At 38.9% G+C, this 14,397-nt stretch overlaps 2 protein-coding genes and 1 non-coding gene across 7 annotated transcripts; all 3 read left to right on the forward strand.

Moving 5' to 3' along the window:
* The first annotated feature begins 3,314 nt into the window (after window positions 1–3,314).
* On the forward strand, window positions 3,315–3,387 carry TRNAR-ACG. The gene has a single exon. It is a non-coding gene; the product is annotated as a tRNA-Arg (tRNA).
* A 664-nt stretch (window positions 3,388–4,051) lies between these two features.
* LOC120006285 (protein LNK2) lies at window positions 4,052–9,797 on the forward strand. Of its 5 annotated transcripts, none has more exons than XM_038856269.1 (9): window positions 4,052–4,338; window positions 5,660–5,948; window positions 6,099–6,228; window positions 6,732–7,050; window positions 7,150–7,236; window positions 7,548–8,207; window positions 8,322–8,470; window positions 8,992–9,385; window positions 9,467–9,797. In XM_038856269.1, the coding sequence occupies exons 1-8, from the start codon at window positions 4,315–4,317 to the stop codon at window positions 9,371–9,373; spliced, it is 2,040 nt and encodes a 679-aa protein (XP_038712197.1). In that variant the 5' UTR covers window positions 4,052–4,314; the 3' UTR covers window positions 9,374–9,385; window positions 9,467–9,797. The 5 variants fall into 5 exon arrangements, with proteins under 5 accessions (XP_038712197.1, XP_038712196.1, XP_038712198.1 ...); XM_038856268.1 differs by having other exon boundaries at window positions 9,485–9,797; XM_038856270.1 differs by having other exon boundaries at window positions 4,053–4,338; window positions 6,102–6,228; window positions 9,485–9,797.
* A 1,763-nt stretch (window positions 9,798–11,560) lies between these two features.
* On the forward strand, window positions 11,561–14,183 carry LOC120006597 (F-box protein SKIP5). The gene is made up of 5 exons (XM_038856681.1): window positions 11,561–11,811; window positions 12,295–12,439; window positions 12,528–12,606; window positions 13,338–13,396; window positions 13,732–14,183. Exons 1-5 carry the CDS (start codon window positions 11,655–11,657, stop codon window positions 14,078–14,080), a joined length of 789 nt encoding a protein of 262 aa, XP_038712609.1. The 5' UTR covers window positions 11,561–11,654; the 3' UTR covers window positions 14,081–14,183.
* Window positions 14,184–14,397: the final 214 nt, after the last annotated feature.

Raw genomic sequence — 14,397 nt, forward strand, 5'->3', positions numbered from 1 at the left:
ATTAATGTACTCAACTTGGTAGCTACCCCACTTCACTAACCAATCCACAGTAGCCAAAGATCGATCCAATCGTTCCTTAATAAAAGACTCAGGGCAACCTCGCCTATTACTCCATGTATATTTATTCCCCCTGAACCCCAAGTCTAACAAGTTACAATCAGCTATTGCATTATTAAAATCATCCATCAATGAACCACATCTGACACTACCCCCAACTTTCTCTCCACCATTTGAAATGGCATTAAAATCTCCTACACATAACCAAGGAGATTGTATCGAACCAGAAAGAAAACGTAACAAATCCCATGAAAATTTCCTCTGTGACGCCTCAGGATGACCATAAAAGCAGGTTAAATTCCACGAAAAAACATCAGACCCTTCCTTAATTTCAACATGAATGTGCCGAGTAGAATAAGAAAGCACTGAAATATCCACCTCTTCCTTCCATAGTAACATCAAACCACCCCTAGAACCTATTGAATCCACTGCCAAACCATGTTTGAAGTGGAGTTTATTGCGAACAAAATCAATTTTAGAAGAATGTAGTTTTGTCTCTATTAAGAAACAAATGCGTGGGGACTTTATTCTGACCAAATGGCCAAGTTCATGGATTGTAGATCGGTTCCCAAGCCCTCTACAATTCCAGGCTAGAAGACTCATTGATCTTGGCGGGGCTGTTGAACAGCCTCCGCCAAAATAATACACTGCTTCTTATTCTCCCCTATCTCGACTTCCGCCAATCTTTTCCCATTGTCTTTACTTCTGCCCACATTATCTTCGACAATCTCCATAGTTTGAGCAGTATTTTCTCCAATGGCCCGTGCTCTCCTCTTCCAACTAGTTTTCTGGCATTTTTTTTCTGTAGTATGGACATCTCGAGAAATCATAGCTTGCACCACTTTCTCATTCGCCTTTGTGGACTTGTCCATAACATCCATGGACTTATTACCATGGGCCCCCAATGGGCCCTCTTCATAATCTACAATTAAAAAGGGATCAACATTAGGGGTAATTAACCCTTGATTTGCTGTAACCGATTTATTTGCACATTCCTCAAAAATAGCCACCTTTTCAACTCCGTGATTTGCTGATGATAACTCCTCAAAAGCAGTTCCCACCTTAGCTGGCTCCCGTGATTGACTCCCATCAGCACTTTGACTCTTTTGATTGCCTTCCTCCGGTTTCCACCGATCACCGGACGTAAAAGACCGCCGCCGATTCTCATTGCTGTTCATACTTGGTTGCCTCCTTGTAAAACTTGGTGCTCGCATCCAATTTCCATACTCCCATTGATCTTCATCTTCATGTAGACGACTAGAAGACACCACCGGACATCCACCTTTTTCATGTATTATACGCCCACACTTATAGCAGAACTTTGGAAGGAATTCATACAAAAAACCCACGGTCACAGAACGATCCGGCAGATCCAACTGTTTTCCCCTGGGAAGGGGATTATATAGAGGAATCAAAACCCGAATACGCAAATACGGTCCCCATCCTAGTCCATCCTTTTGAGTATCAACATCCATACAGACACCAATTGAATTGCCAATAAGCTTCCCAACTCTCTCCGTCATTGCCGCCAAAGGTAGATTATGTACTTGCACCCAAAACACCTCTGAAACAAAAGGGATCTCCCGCACCGGAACTATACTCTGCATCTCCTGTAGGACCAATAAATGTCGATCGAATAACCAAGGTCTCCCCTCCATAATTTTTAACTTGTCCTTTGCATTATCAAAGACGATTGCGAACAGATTGCCCCCAAGATCCTTAAACTTAGGATGCTGACGTAATTTCCATATACTTTTCATAGTATTGGAAAGTACTTCTCCAGTAATACTTCGTTCATGAAAAAGTTTCCCTAATAGACTCAACTCTCCCTTTGTTGATGAGGATTCCAGATCTTCTCTTCCGAGATGCAACCCCTGCTCTTCCACTCCTGTAAGGTTTAACTTCTTCCACTTATCTGTAAGATCCTCCATAAGGAAAATCACAGATTATCCTTATTGCCACACAATAAGAACTCCCCTTACACTCTATCGAAGAAGAAAGAGAAAACTCTTTCGGTCGAGAGAGAAAGACTTTAGATGATGCTCAGAGTTGACATTTAAGCCATCGTTTCATGTGTAGACTTGGTCCTAAATTTATAAGTTATTCCTTGGTGTTAACCAAGTGATTTTAAAATTCTAACATTATTCTCACTTGTGGGTTGGCCCATTCATAGGACGTCGAAAGGTCCAATAGGTGATCCAAATCAACCTATCAAAATTGTTCACTTTAAGTTGATCATCATTGTCTTAACCAATCGATGTAAGATTTTAGGATCCTAATAGTGTTTCTGAATTTAAGAGTTGAGAACTATACGAAATCATTAAGGTAGAGTTAGTGAACTTATATGCAGTCACTAGGCCAACCAAGAGTTGTGATTGTTATAATATGAATAATTTGAGAGGGATGAGAAGAAGGATGTGAGAGAGGTTTGGCCAATCCAATCTACTTGAGGTATTGTTTGCTATGTACTCAAAGCTTGTACGATTTTATCATTTAAAAGGCACATCAAATATTAGAAATGAGCTCATACATATAAACCACATTCCACGTCACTTGGTACTAGCTCGGGTTCCAGACGATGTGAGACATTTTCTCTTACCACTTTCCAGCACTTGTGGACTATTGCAAGGCCTTGTACTATACGGATTAGGATCCTTGTAGTACCCCACACCTTGTGGGTGGTCTTTTAGGACGTTAGAAAGGTCCAACATATGATCCAAACTAAAGGAGGTGGGAGATGTTTGTTCCAATGCAATCATTTAGTGGTTAGGGAACTTGTGGTGTCATCCTTTTGTGGGTGGTCTATCCATGAGAACATGTAAAAGGCCCAACAAGTGACTCAAACATTTGGAGATCTTTTAGGATCGATGACTTTATGATTTTTGATACCGTGTTGTAGTTTGAGATGGATGTGAAGGAGTTTTGGCACTATCTAATCTAATTCATCTGAGATATTGTATGTTCTGGTTTTGGTCCATTGGCTAAAGACATGTGTCCTCCTAGTAAGCAAATAGGAATTTACTCGAAAATCCAGCTAAATTATTTAACAACCAATTCAGCTCAAGTAACAATGAGGGTCTGCTTAGCCTATTGTTCATAGCATAAGGGCTCAATTGGTCTATTTTGTAAAGTAGATGAGTTATTTTGGGACTTATCCCACAAGAAAAGAAGCTATGTATAAACATGTGAAATAAACTTTGCTTTGGGTTAGTCATTAGAAGTTATATAATGACAACACATTACTTTTGCACACAAACGACTCTGTGGCCCAATGGATAAGGCGCTGGTCTACGGAACCAGAGATTCTGGGTTCGATCCCCAGCAGAGTCGCTTTTAAAATTTTTTTGTACTTTTTTAACGGGCCAAGCCCAAATTTATGTTTTGTGCTGGGCTAGAAAAATGGGCCTACCCAATCATGTCTAGCTCCTTGGGTTTTCTGGAAAATGGGCTAAAGCCCAATGTATCCCCATATTTCTAATGCAATAGGATCATTTCCTTAATAGATGGCTGCCACAAGGTTGTTTTTTTTTTTTTTTTGTTCTTTCCATTTTAACTACATTAACCATTATCTCAACCGCAAAATTAAAAATTATAAAAAAAAAATGACAAAAGGTTGTGATTGTTGGTGGCTTTTATAAAAACAGGTGTTCCATTGAATAGTATTGTCTTAATCAAGTATAAAGTGTAAATAATGTTTTTTTAAATTAAAAAGTCCATGTTTGGCCTTTGAAAGAGAGTCCCAGAACAACCAACACCACAAATGCAATCGTAAATGCAACCCAAATGCAAAACCCAAGTGAAATTCAAATCTCACATCATCCACCCAATCAAATTACAGCAACAGATCTGCCCATCACTCCTGACCACAACTTTTGATACGAAACCTGAACACGTGTCAATAGATCAGCCATTACTTGCACGTGACGTCACGTGAACGGGGACCCACCCAGCGAACTCCCACTCTGGAATTTCTCCCCCCTACTGTGCTGCAACTTGTCTTCTTTCTTTCTTGCTTTCTGTTTGTTCGGTTTTCATCGTCAAGTTCTCTCTTTGATGTGAAATTACTAAAAGGGTTGACATGTGTTTTTGTGGGTTGTTTGTTGGTTTGAAAGATTGATGATTTGTCTTTCATGGTGTTTTAGCTGATCTTCCTTGTCCTTTTTCGAGTAAGGGTATTGGCGATGTGTGGATCACTAGTGAACGACCGTGTCTTACTGTTGGGTTCTCGTGTGGAGTTTCTCTGTGCTTCTCTCAGTCATGTTTGATTGGAACGACGAAGAGGTGACCGTATTCAGCTTTTCAATTTTGCCTTCTACTTTTTTCTTATTTTTTTTAAAAAAATGTGTACTAGTTGGTGTCAATTTCTAGTTGTTAGCCGCCTGTTTGTGTGTCTCTCTCTCTCTTTGATCTTATGGAAGAATTTGAGCTGAGTCTTGTAATCTTATGAATTATATAAGGAATCCGATAAATGGGCTGTTTCTTTCCTAATTTGGGTATTGCCTTCCTTGAACACGTATTTTTTTATAGCTTCCTGCTACTCCTCTTGCAACAGATAATTCATGAAACAATATCATTCTAGTTATCAAGAATATCAACTAAGTTTAAGTCCTGGTGTCTTTTTTCCATGATTTGTTCACATTTCACTGTCACACGTGAAGTTACAGGTGTTAGGAGGAGATCCTTTTTCAAGTTTCCTTTTTGAATTGTGGTTGGTTGTTGGATAGACTGATGGGTTCAGTGGGATGGGGAAATTAAAGAAACAATGAACAAGTTTGTGACGTAGTCGAGGGGTAAATGCATTTTTCTGAGTGTGTTTGAGGGTTTAGTAACGAGTTTATAGATGACACGATGCTTAGGAGCTCAGGTTTCTGTTTAGTTAATTTTTAATTTCTTATGCAGACATTGTGATGAAAAAAGCATTTGGTTTTGTAACTGACTATGAGTTACCTTCACCGTTGGGACTATGACGCGGTATAATAAATTAGCTCAGTTGTGTTTCTTCCTCCCTTGGAGAGGCAGATTTGAACGTATATATGCTGAACTGGTAGCTCCGTGCCAAATCAGCATTCATAGGACATGATAGTATATTGATGAATAAATTACCAGGTCAAGCATCAGTACTCAATTGTTTATCCATTAGATCGAGTGTGGTTGGACTGAGGCATCACCATGAGGCCAGAAATAAATTTCTTGATTTTTAAAAATCAAAATACCATTAAATGTAAATGACACCAAGTTATGAGATATGATGCTTATAAGTGAAGGCTTTGTGCACATATATCTCACATATCGATATTTGTGGTTCTTGTTTATATTATCTTTTTGGCAGAAACCATTTGTATAAGTCATTAGTCCATCAACCTGTTCAAAGCTTGGCAATGGTTCTACGGTTAGTCAAGATGGTTCTTTCTGGTTTCTGATGAATAATAATACAAAAGAATTTCTAAGGCCATTTGATTGATCTTGTGAGCCTACCACATGTTTTGACTAGTCTACATATAGGATACTGCTCCAAAAATTGTATTAAAATATTGTATCTCTGATGGAATCTCTTGCTTGGGATCCTTTGTTGCGATGCTTAACACTTTGTTTATATCCGTAGATTTCAAACATAATATGGGGTAAGGCCAATGAGAGTGATGATCATATTGTTCCTTATCCGGAGGGAAGTGATGATTGTCATGAAAAAAAGGAATGGAACCAAGAAGCTTCAGCCATCAAGCCTGCTGAACAGAAGACAGCTGTTCCCAAAATCGATGGTCATGGTAAGAAGCTGGATAGCAGTCCAAACTTGACCGTAAATGGAGGAATTTCTACCTCAGGATTTTATTTGGACTCCTGGCCCAGTCTGTCTTCATCTAATGCTACCAAAACTGATCTTGATCCCTTGGGTACTGAAATATCTAAAGACTTGACTCAAATTACCAATTATGATTCAGCAAACGGTTGCGTAATACCAATTATTAGACTTAAAGGCAGATGCCTTGATGTGTCATATGACTTCATTGAGTTCATTCTAATAGTAGATAGTTTTGTTTTAGCAGAGTCAGCTCAAAGTGCAAAGGATCCTGAAAATTTTCAAAGTCCCAATGAAGACAAAGAACAGAGTGATTTTGTTGACTATGGCTGGGCGAACATTGGAAGCTTTGATGACCTCGATCGAATTTTTAGGTAATGCACAATATCCATTTTCTGATTCCTTGGATTAAAGGCATCCTGTTATTGTACATAAAAATTTTGAAGTGTGTTTGCTCTGTTACTATTGAACACGATGTAAACTTTCATGTCTACCTAATTTCTGTACTATTTTCCTTTTAAGAAACTGAAAACTAAGCTTGACTTGTTACGGTGAAAAATAAATTATTTGCACAATATTTTGTTATAGGTTCTCTTTAAATAACTGGAGATGATTAAACCTAATTATGGGAGGTTTGAAAGTTTTAGGAGGCTGGATGTGTGCTTTATAATTTTTCAAAATAATTTATTAAAGTTAACACTTGGTTGTTTGCTGGAGTGTGTTAGATAGATCTACAGAATTTTGAATGGATTATTGGGGCTGTCTAAAGCATTTACTACATTCCTCCCATATCATAGACCTTATATTTTGTTATTGTCAGTGCAAGTTGCAACAATAACCATCTGACCCAATATCCTCACAAGTGTTGATTTTGCAGCAATGATGATGCAATACTTGGCACTGTTAACCTTGGTAATGCTGTTGAGCTATGGTCTTCCTCAAAAGATATAACTAGCAGCCCACTGAAGTCCTTTTCCATGTCTGCGGGGTCTCCAAGTTCAGGTTTAGGAGTAATAAAGAGTTCACCTGAACTATTTGAAACTAAAAAGGAGTATGTGGAAGTAGATGATAAGTCATGTACCCTTGGATATGGGAAACCAGAAATCCCTGCATCTCATGGTCTGCAGAATGGACAAGCTGTCATGGATACTGGGGAATATGCTAAAGGTAAAAGTAAGACCAAGGAGAAGGATCAGGTAATAGTAGCTATTTGCAGCTCAATCAGTGTACATCTCTTTTCAATCTAGTGAAGAGGAGATTGAAAGACTCTTTGTTTTACCATTTGTATTTTGTAGAAAATGGATCTCAATCCAAGGGGCACTGTAACAAACCCTCAACTTGGTGCTGAAAATGTTGGAGCCCCAAATGAATTTTCAGATCAGGTATCATAAATCTTCACTGTCCTCCTGCTTTTCTTTTTTTATATATTTTGCTCTCTTTCTTCCAAGAGTAAATTTCCCAGCTTAAATGAACTATTATGCAAACGGCCTGGTCCAATTTATCGACTTGAAAAACAATTTGGATAAAATAATGATGGAATGTTAAAGCCATGTGACACGATGATGGAATGTTAAAGCCATGCGACATGATCACTCAGAATGTTACAGTATTTTGATGTTTCTGCAACTTAAACTAGCAGTCTCTGAAGAATGATTGTTAATGTGCAATTCCATTTTTCCTTCCTCTTTCCCAGTATGTGCAGGCTGATAAGCAGAAAAAGCTTTTGAACCCATCTGGACAATTTGGGAACCAATTTTTATCTTCCACGATACAATCTTCTTCACCATCAGTTCTCAGTCAACAGAGACAGATTCAAGGATCTGAAGCTTTGCAATACCAGCGTAACTCCAGTTCATTTGTGGCTCCTTCTGCATATGGGGACGCTGCAAGTTCATTTTCTGTCATACCTGTGATGTCCCATGTTCAACCTGAGGAGCTGAAGCATAATCCTCTGCTTTCTGGTTATGAAGTTTCTTCAGTTACTGCAAATCCTGTAAACAAGTCTGGGGATGCTTGGGTAAAATCCCAGACTATGACACCTCAGGAAAAAATTGAAAAACTAAGGAGGCGGCAGCAAATGCAGGCACTACTTGCTATTCAGAAACAGCAGCAGCGGCAGCTTGGCCACCAAGCCTCTACTACTGATCATGCCATCACTCGAAAGTGTACCCAAGAAAATCAAATTCAGCGTGTTGATGGAGCTAACCTTGAAGTCGAGGATCTAAGCACCCTTTCTTCTCTAGATCCAAACTCACCTGTAGAACAAGATGATTCCGATATAATCTCTCTCGCTGTAAATGATTATGCAGTGGAGGACACAATACTCTTCAGGCTTCAAGACATTGTTGCAAAGGTATGATGACTTGTAAGCAAAATTGTTATTCAAAAGTACGCTAAAACTATGAGTAGCTCTTTCCTGGTAGATTCATTCGGCTTCAATTACCATCCCAATAATGTTTTGCAACAGTTGGACATGAAAATGAGACTATGTATAAGAGATAGCTTGTTCCGGTTGGCTCAGAGTTCAATGCAAAGGCATTACACTAGTGATACTAGCAGTTCCAACAAAAAGGATGAGCAAGTTGCTGCTAATGAGGATATCAATAACAGTAACAGGTTAGTTAACCCAAAATTTTTCTTGATAAGGTTTTGAATCGGAAAAGTTATACCATGCGTGAAATTAACTGATCTATGCTCGTTGGCATTCGATTGCGCAGTAAAGGTAGTAGAAAAACATTTTGGAATTGATAGATCATTCTTCAATTAAATTCAAACTTTGGGAGAGAGGGGGGAGGGTCCTTACTTCTGTGGACTCTTCCTTAATCAACTAAACCAAGAACATTAAGAACATAATTAAGTATATATAGTCATTTGTGATTGTGATGTAGTTCCTCTGTTCCAGTTGGAATGGTTGGAGAAAAACTTGCAAGCTTTTGATTGGATGAGTCATAAGTATGATTTAGATGAGATCTTTCATAGCAATTTATATCCGTGTTTCATAGTACAGGGTTGTAATTACGAATAATCATTGCCCTTTCAAATTAATGATTAACTTTTTCGTTACAGGTATACTAAAAGCACTTCAATGATCTTCAGATTTTCATGTATATTTGTCTTTGAAATTTTAAATATTTCAGGAATGCTAATATGCCTGATGTGGAAACGGAGACTAATCCCATTGACCGGACTGTGGCTCATTTGCTGTTTCATAGACCTGTGGAATTGTCTGGACAACATCCTGATACTCCAGAATCGCCTGTCTTTACCAAGCTCCCACGCAAGCTCAAATCAATAGCCCTAACGAACTCTCCAATGGGGTACTTGGCCGAAAGTTTGCAAAACAAACAAAACTTTTCGCTACAAGGATCCAAAAATTCTAGCTCGTTCTCCGACACCTATCTAGTAGGCCAATATAGAAGCACCCCTTGTTTAGATGCTTCAGAAGATGCGTCAAACAGTGGGCATGGGAACGGGACTGCCAGGAACATTGAGGCCTCTCGAAGAAGGGACTCATTTTAGTGCTTCATAAGGGTAATTCCTTCCTTTATCTCCTCCATGCCAACTAATATGCTCTTCATATATGATTCAATGGATGTACTAGTAATGCCGAAGAATGTTTTTCCTTGTCAGCCAACTAGATCAACTGCCGGTAGAGTTCATGGAGCACGAAGATCATCATCTTGGAGCACTAATGAGCACGACCATCGGTGTGATCTGCACAAGATAGTTGTGTGCGTAGCATATATGTTGGGAGTATTAAAGTCAATAGCAAATATTTTATGTCCAAAGATTTGTATGTTCTGTATTCTCAGACGTACTCATAAGACGACTCTTGGTATGTTCATGCTTTTTAGACTGTGGAGTTGATGTGTATTTGGCGAAGCTACTGATTGCCAGGTTAATAATTTGCCGAAGGTTGATATTTGCCTAATTTTATTGTCTATTTTGAAGTCTGACTTGCAGATGAAACTGCTGCATTTGACATGGTTAACACCTTGATCCTTAATTTTGGATTTGGTATCTATTTGGATGTTTTGTATTTTACCTTGTCATTAGTTTTGTATGAGTTTTTCACTATAAGTTATAGCAAGAGCAGACAATCATGGACAACCGTAGCATTATCCATATGAAATTGTGGGTCTCAACGTTTTATATGATTTATATGAAATTTTGTGTTACACTAGGATCGTATTATTGTTCAAGAGATTAATAGGTATGTGTGTCGTTCATATGTGAGCGAGCATTATCACCTATACCCTTAGACTATATCACCTGTACTATGAGACTATATGATTTCAAAATGGGTATTTCTAAATACACCCACTCTACTTGTTATATAAACCCACCTATACACATAAATACTGATTTGACCCACTTTTTGACCCTCGATGTTTGTGCGTGTGTCATCTTTAACGCAACCTTTTGGGTTATACAAAGTAAATCCAATGGCCGTTGGATTATAAAAAGTAAATCCAACGGTTTGACTTTATCTCCCAGTTGGAGTCTGCACGCGAAAATACAAAGGCAAAGGAAAAGACAGATGGGTTTCTTCTATTTTTTCCGTCCTCAGCATAGTCCTCTTGGCCTCCATCCCTATCTTCTCTGCTTGGCAGGATCAAGCTTTGACTTTTATTGTTTTAGATTGAACATTCCTTTTTGTAACAATTATCCATCCCTCATCAACGAAGAAAATCCTCCAAACCCATTACTAGATCTAAGCTTGACAAGTGAAGCAAAACTAAATCAACTCAGACAAACAAAAAAGTGAAGAACACAAATATCAAATAGAATGAGAAAAGGATTCAATACAGCAATGAACAGACCATAATAGTCTCAAATATCACCAGGTAACCAACTACTCTTCCATTGTATCAAGACCAAATAAAATCGTCAATCCCCGTTTCGAAATCAGCTTGAGGACAAAATATTACATATTACCTCCCTCCAGATCGTGATGAGAGGAAGCCAACCAAGATTTAGGATTTTCCCCATTCGGGGGTTGTCGAAACTCGAAAGTAGATCTGTTCCGGAGAAGATGAAAGGGTGGGTGTTGTGGACGGAAAAGAAGAGAAGAAGAGATCGCTGGATTTTCTTTTTAGTAAAGTAGGTGAAAGGGCTAGAGAGAAGGAACATATTTTGGTAAAAAAATTCAGGTCGTTGGATTTACTTTTTATAATCCAACGGGTGTTATTTTGTACAAGACCGCCCCTCAATATCTGACTCAACAGACATGGGTCCCATGTGAATGAGTTTATGAAGTCACAAGTACAATCCATTAATCATAGGTAATAGACTAGGGTGCCTAGTGTGGGTTTGTATAGCAACACCCTTTCAAAATTGAAAAGTTCTAAGTCGTATCTTTTTGAGCATTGGATTCAACGAATTGCGGAACACTCTTATCCGTTTTTTGAAGGTAGATTTATTTGTACGGTTATTTTCTTATTGATTTTCTTGATATAGATTCCGAGGCTGTACGGGACGTCGTACGGACTAATTCTGCTGTTCAGTGTTCAGGCTAGACTACACGAAGCCCAAGAGTCCAAGCCTTACGCACAGGCCCAATTCAGTTAAGTGCAGCCATAGGAAAAGTTATATGGGCTTTATTGGGCTGAGTGGATAATGTTGACGGCCCAAAGACCAGCCCATAAGGGTTAAGGAGCCAGACGACGAACTGGGAATCTAACGCATCTCGTGTTGTGTCGTATCGGTTGGTAACATATCGGGGTTTTATTCCTTACTTTTGTGGCCAAATCCGTCGTAGGTGGAGAGAGAGAGAGTCGGGGAGGGAGAGGATCCTTGGATGGATTCGATGGGGGTTGTGACGGCCATCGAAGACGGTCAGCGAGGCAAGTGGAAGCTAAGGAAAAGGAGAAAGAATTCATCTTGTTATGCTCCAATTAACAATCTGGATGATGGTTGCCTCATGCACATCTTCAGCTTCTTATCTCCCATCCCAGGTCTTTCTCGATTCTAATGTTTGAGCTTATGATTGATTGTGAAATAGGGCATATGCAATTGGGGCTTTGTTTCAAGTATAATTGCTTTGACTCGATTTTTGTTTTGTTGAAACTTTTTGTGGTTTCGTAGTTTTCAATTTTTCATAATCAAAACGCATTTGGAATCTTCAAAAATGAAAAATTGGGAAGATTTATGCTCTGATGGAATCTTCTATGGTTAGCCAAGTTCTCCAGTCCCTGGGGCTGGGGTTGCTGCTCTTTGATGCGGAGTGACCTTTGTTTTTGGAGGGTCGTGCAACTTTGGGTTACTGTTATCAATTGTATTTTATGAGTGCATTTGTGACTATTTGTCTATATTGACATGGCAATTTGATTGTTGGTTATGCTCATTTCTTAATTTTTCATACTATACATTGTGGTTGTCTGTGCATGTATGACATAATTCTGTGCAATTTCCGTCACATATTGCTATTGAGCTTGCAGATCGGTATAACACCGCCCTCGTTTGCCACAGATGGAATTACTTGGCCTGTCATCCCCGTTTGTGGCTGCGAGTAGACCGATCTGTTAATGATTTGTCAGAGCCTGGAGTTTTCCCCAACATTGAGACTGCCGTCTCTGCTGCAAGGTTTGTGAAATGGCATCCAACTCGCGGTTAGGTGATTTTTGGTCATATTGTCCTTCTGAAAGGCTGATAATATTTTTGAGTCTTGTAGGCCGGGTGACACCATTTTAATTGCAGCAGGGGGCACTCATCTTGCCTCTAATATTCAGATTAAAAAACCACTTTGCCTGGTATGGAATAAAATATACGTTCTTGATATTTTTTTCACGTCACTTGCCTACCATATCTCCTTCATGTGACTTTCGGTCATCTCATCATCATCATCAGAGCCTTGTCCCAAAGTGTTTGGGGTCTTCTGCATGAATTCATACTGTTTGGTCATAGCATACTCCCTTTAAATCTCATTGAAATAAGGTTTTACATAGCCATCACTGTTTCACCTTGTGGTCCTCATGCATGGTGACAAAGAGTGCATATGTTTCTCGTCAGTGTCTGCCTTCTGCTGCAGTTACATCCAACTGTCCAAGGCCGTGGTTTTAGTCACTCTCGAAGGACTAAGGAGCCTTTTTCTTATTACATCTCAATTTTTATTTTCCAGAAAGTGTCTAAATTGATACTCCAGAAATACTTGGTCAAGCATAATTGCTGAGGGATACTGAGTAAAAGATTAGAGATGTGCAGCTCAGGGGGAGAGTGGATTTTGTTGAAACCCCTGACTTAGCAACCTTACCTCTATTATGACTCTAATAACTGCTGCTATAATGTATGATATTGTTGAATTTTTGGGGCCAATTGGCAACTTGCTTTCATTCAGCATTTAGGATTGTGTAGAAATGCATACAATGTTCCATACTTGCTTGACCACCTTAGGGAGTTCAACATTTTTGGTACCATATTAGGGGAAGAATAAACTTGTAGTAATTCCACATTTTCACTTTCTATCTAAAGTCACTTTTTTCAGATTGGTGGTGGTGAGCTTCCTGATGAAACTATACTTGCATGTTCTCGAGGTTCAGACAGGTTCGTGAAATTACATGTGTTGATCTTGTCCGTACTGTTGGATTGGTGGACAGTTAAGACAATAAGCATGAGTTCACTACTAACTTTGGCTATAGTGGATGTCACATCATAATAGATGTTCTTTTGTAGTTTGTTAATGTTAGTATCTATTGAGGATAATGTCGTTTCTATATTATCTTGTGATTTCAAGTGTATAATATCTAGAAGTGAAGTACATGCTTCCCCGTGTAAGAGTCTCGAATCCAACAATCAAGAGTGAACTCTTTTAAAATCGCTGCTTCTATCTTTTTTTATCCTATATAATCAGGTTTGTCATCTAAATCTTGTCTGAGCAGTGCGTTGGAGTTCCTGTCCACCTGCAAACTGGCAAATTTGACAGTGACGGCTGAGCTTGGTTGCTGCTTGCTTCATAGAAGTGGGAGGCTAACCATAGAAGGGTGTGTACTTCAATGCGAATCAAACCCACTGGACTATCTATCGTGCCCGATTATGAGTACAGCTGGTGGCAGTAAGCTATTCTCTTCGACCCTGAAGGGCAATGGCGATAGCGTTTCTGTTTCTCAAACTCGAATTGAAGGAGGGGCCAAGGCTGTTTTAACCAGTGGGGATCTGTCATTGCACCGAGTTCGAGTTATTTATGCTCGAACATCTCTATATTTCTGGTTTGACTTAGATTACCAGTGATGGCCATTATCATCCCTGCCTATTGTAGCAAAAATGTTCTTGTAATCTTGTCGATTTAGATATTTATTTTGAAAAATTATCATAAAGTTTTATGATTCTCATCTTTTTGTGGGATCACTGAATATTTCTCATTTATTGAAAAGTAGATCAACAAATAAAATGCAAGGCGTATAAGGCCTTCCAGGCTATGAATAGGTCACCGGAATATTGTTTTGTTGGTCATCCTAAGTTGTTTTTTTTCTTGGTAAGTAATTATTACAGTGTTCAAAACAGGTTTACACAAGGATGTGAAAGCCTGGGGAAAAAAAATCATGATC

This window comes from Tripterygium wilfordii, chromosome 9, assembly GCF_013401445.1.
Source record: "Tripterygium wilfordii isolate XIE 37 chromosome 9, ASM1340144v1, whole genome shotgun sequence".
NCBI classification, from domain to species: Eukaryota; Viridiplantae; Streptophyta; class Magnoliopsida; order Celastrales; family Celastraceae; genus Tripterygium; species Tripterygium wilfordii.

Excerpts from the sequence above, each read along its gene's own strand:
- LOC120006285 (XM_038856269.1), top strand. The coding sequence starts at position 4,315 with ATGTTTGATTGGAACGACGAAGAG. Across the intron at positions 4,339-5,659 it reads TTGATTGGAACGACGAAGAG|ATTTCAAACATAATATGGGG; the intron begins GTGACCGTATTC and ends TTATATCCGTAG. Across the intron at positions 5,949-6,098 it reads AACTGATCTTGATCCCTTGG|CAGAGTCAGCTCAAAGTGCA; the intron begins GTACTGAAATAT and ends GTTTTGTTTTAG.
- LOC120006597 (XM_038856681.1), top strand. The coding sequence starts at position 11,655 with ATGGATTCGATGGGGGTTGTGACGGCCATCGAAGACGGTCAGCGAGGC. Across the intron at positions 12,607-13,337 it reads TTAAAAAACCACTTTGCCTG|ATTGGTGGTGGTGAGCTTCC; the intron begins GTATGGAATAAA and ends CACTTTTTTCAG. Across the intron at positions 13,397-13,731 it reads TGTTCTCGAGGTTCAGACAG|TGCGTTGGAGTTCCTGTCCA; the intron begins GTTCGTGAAATT and ends TTGTCTGAGCAG.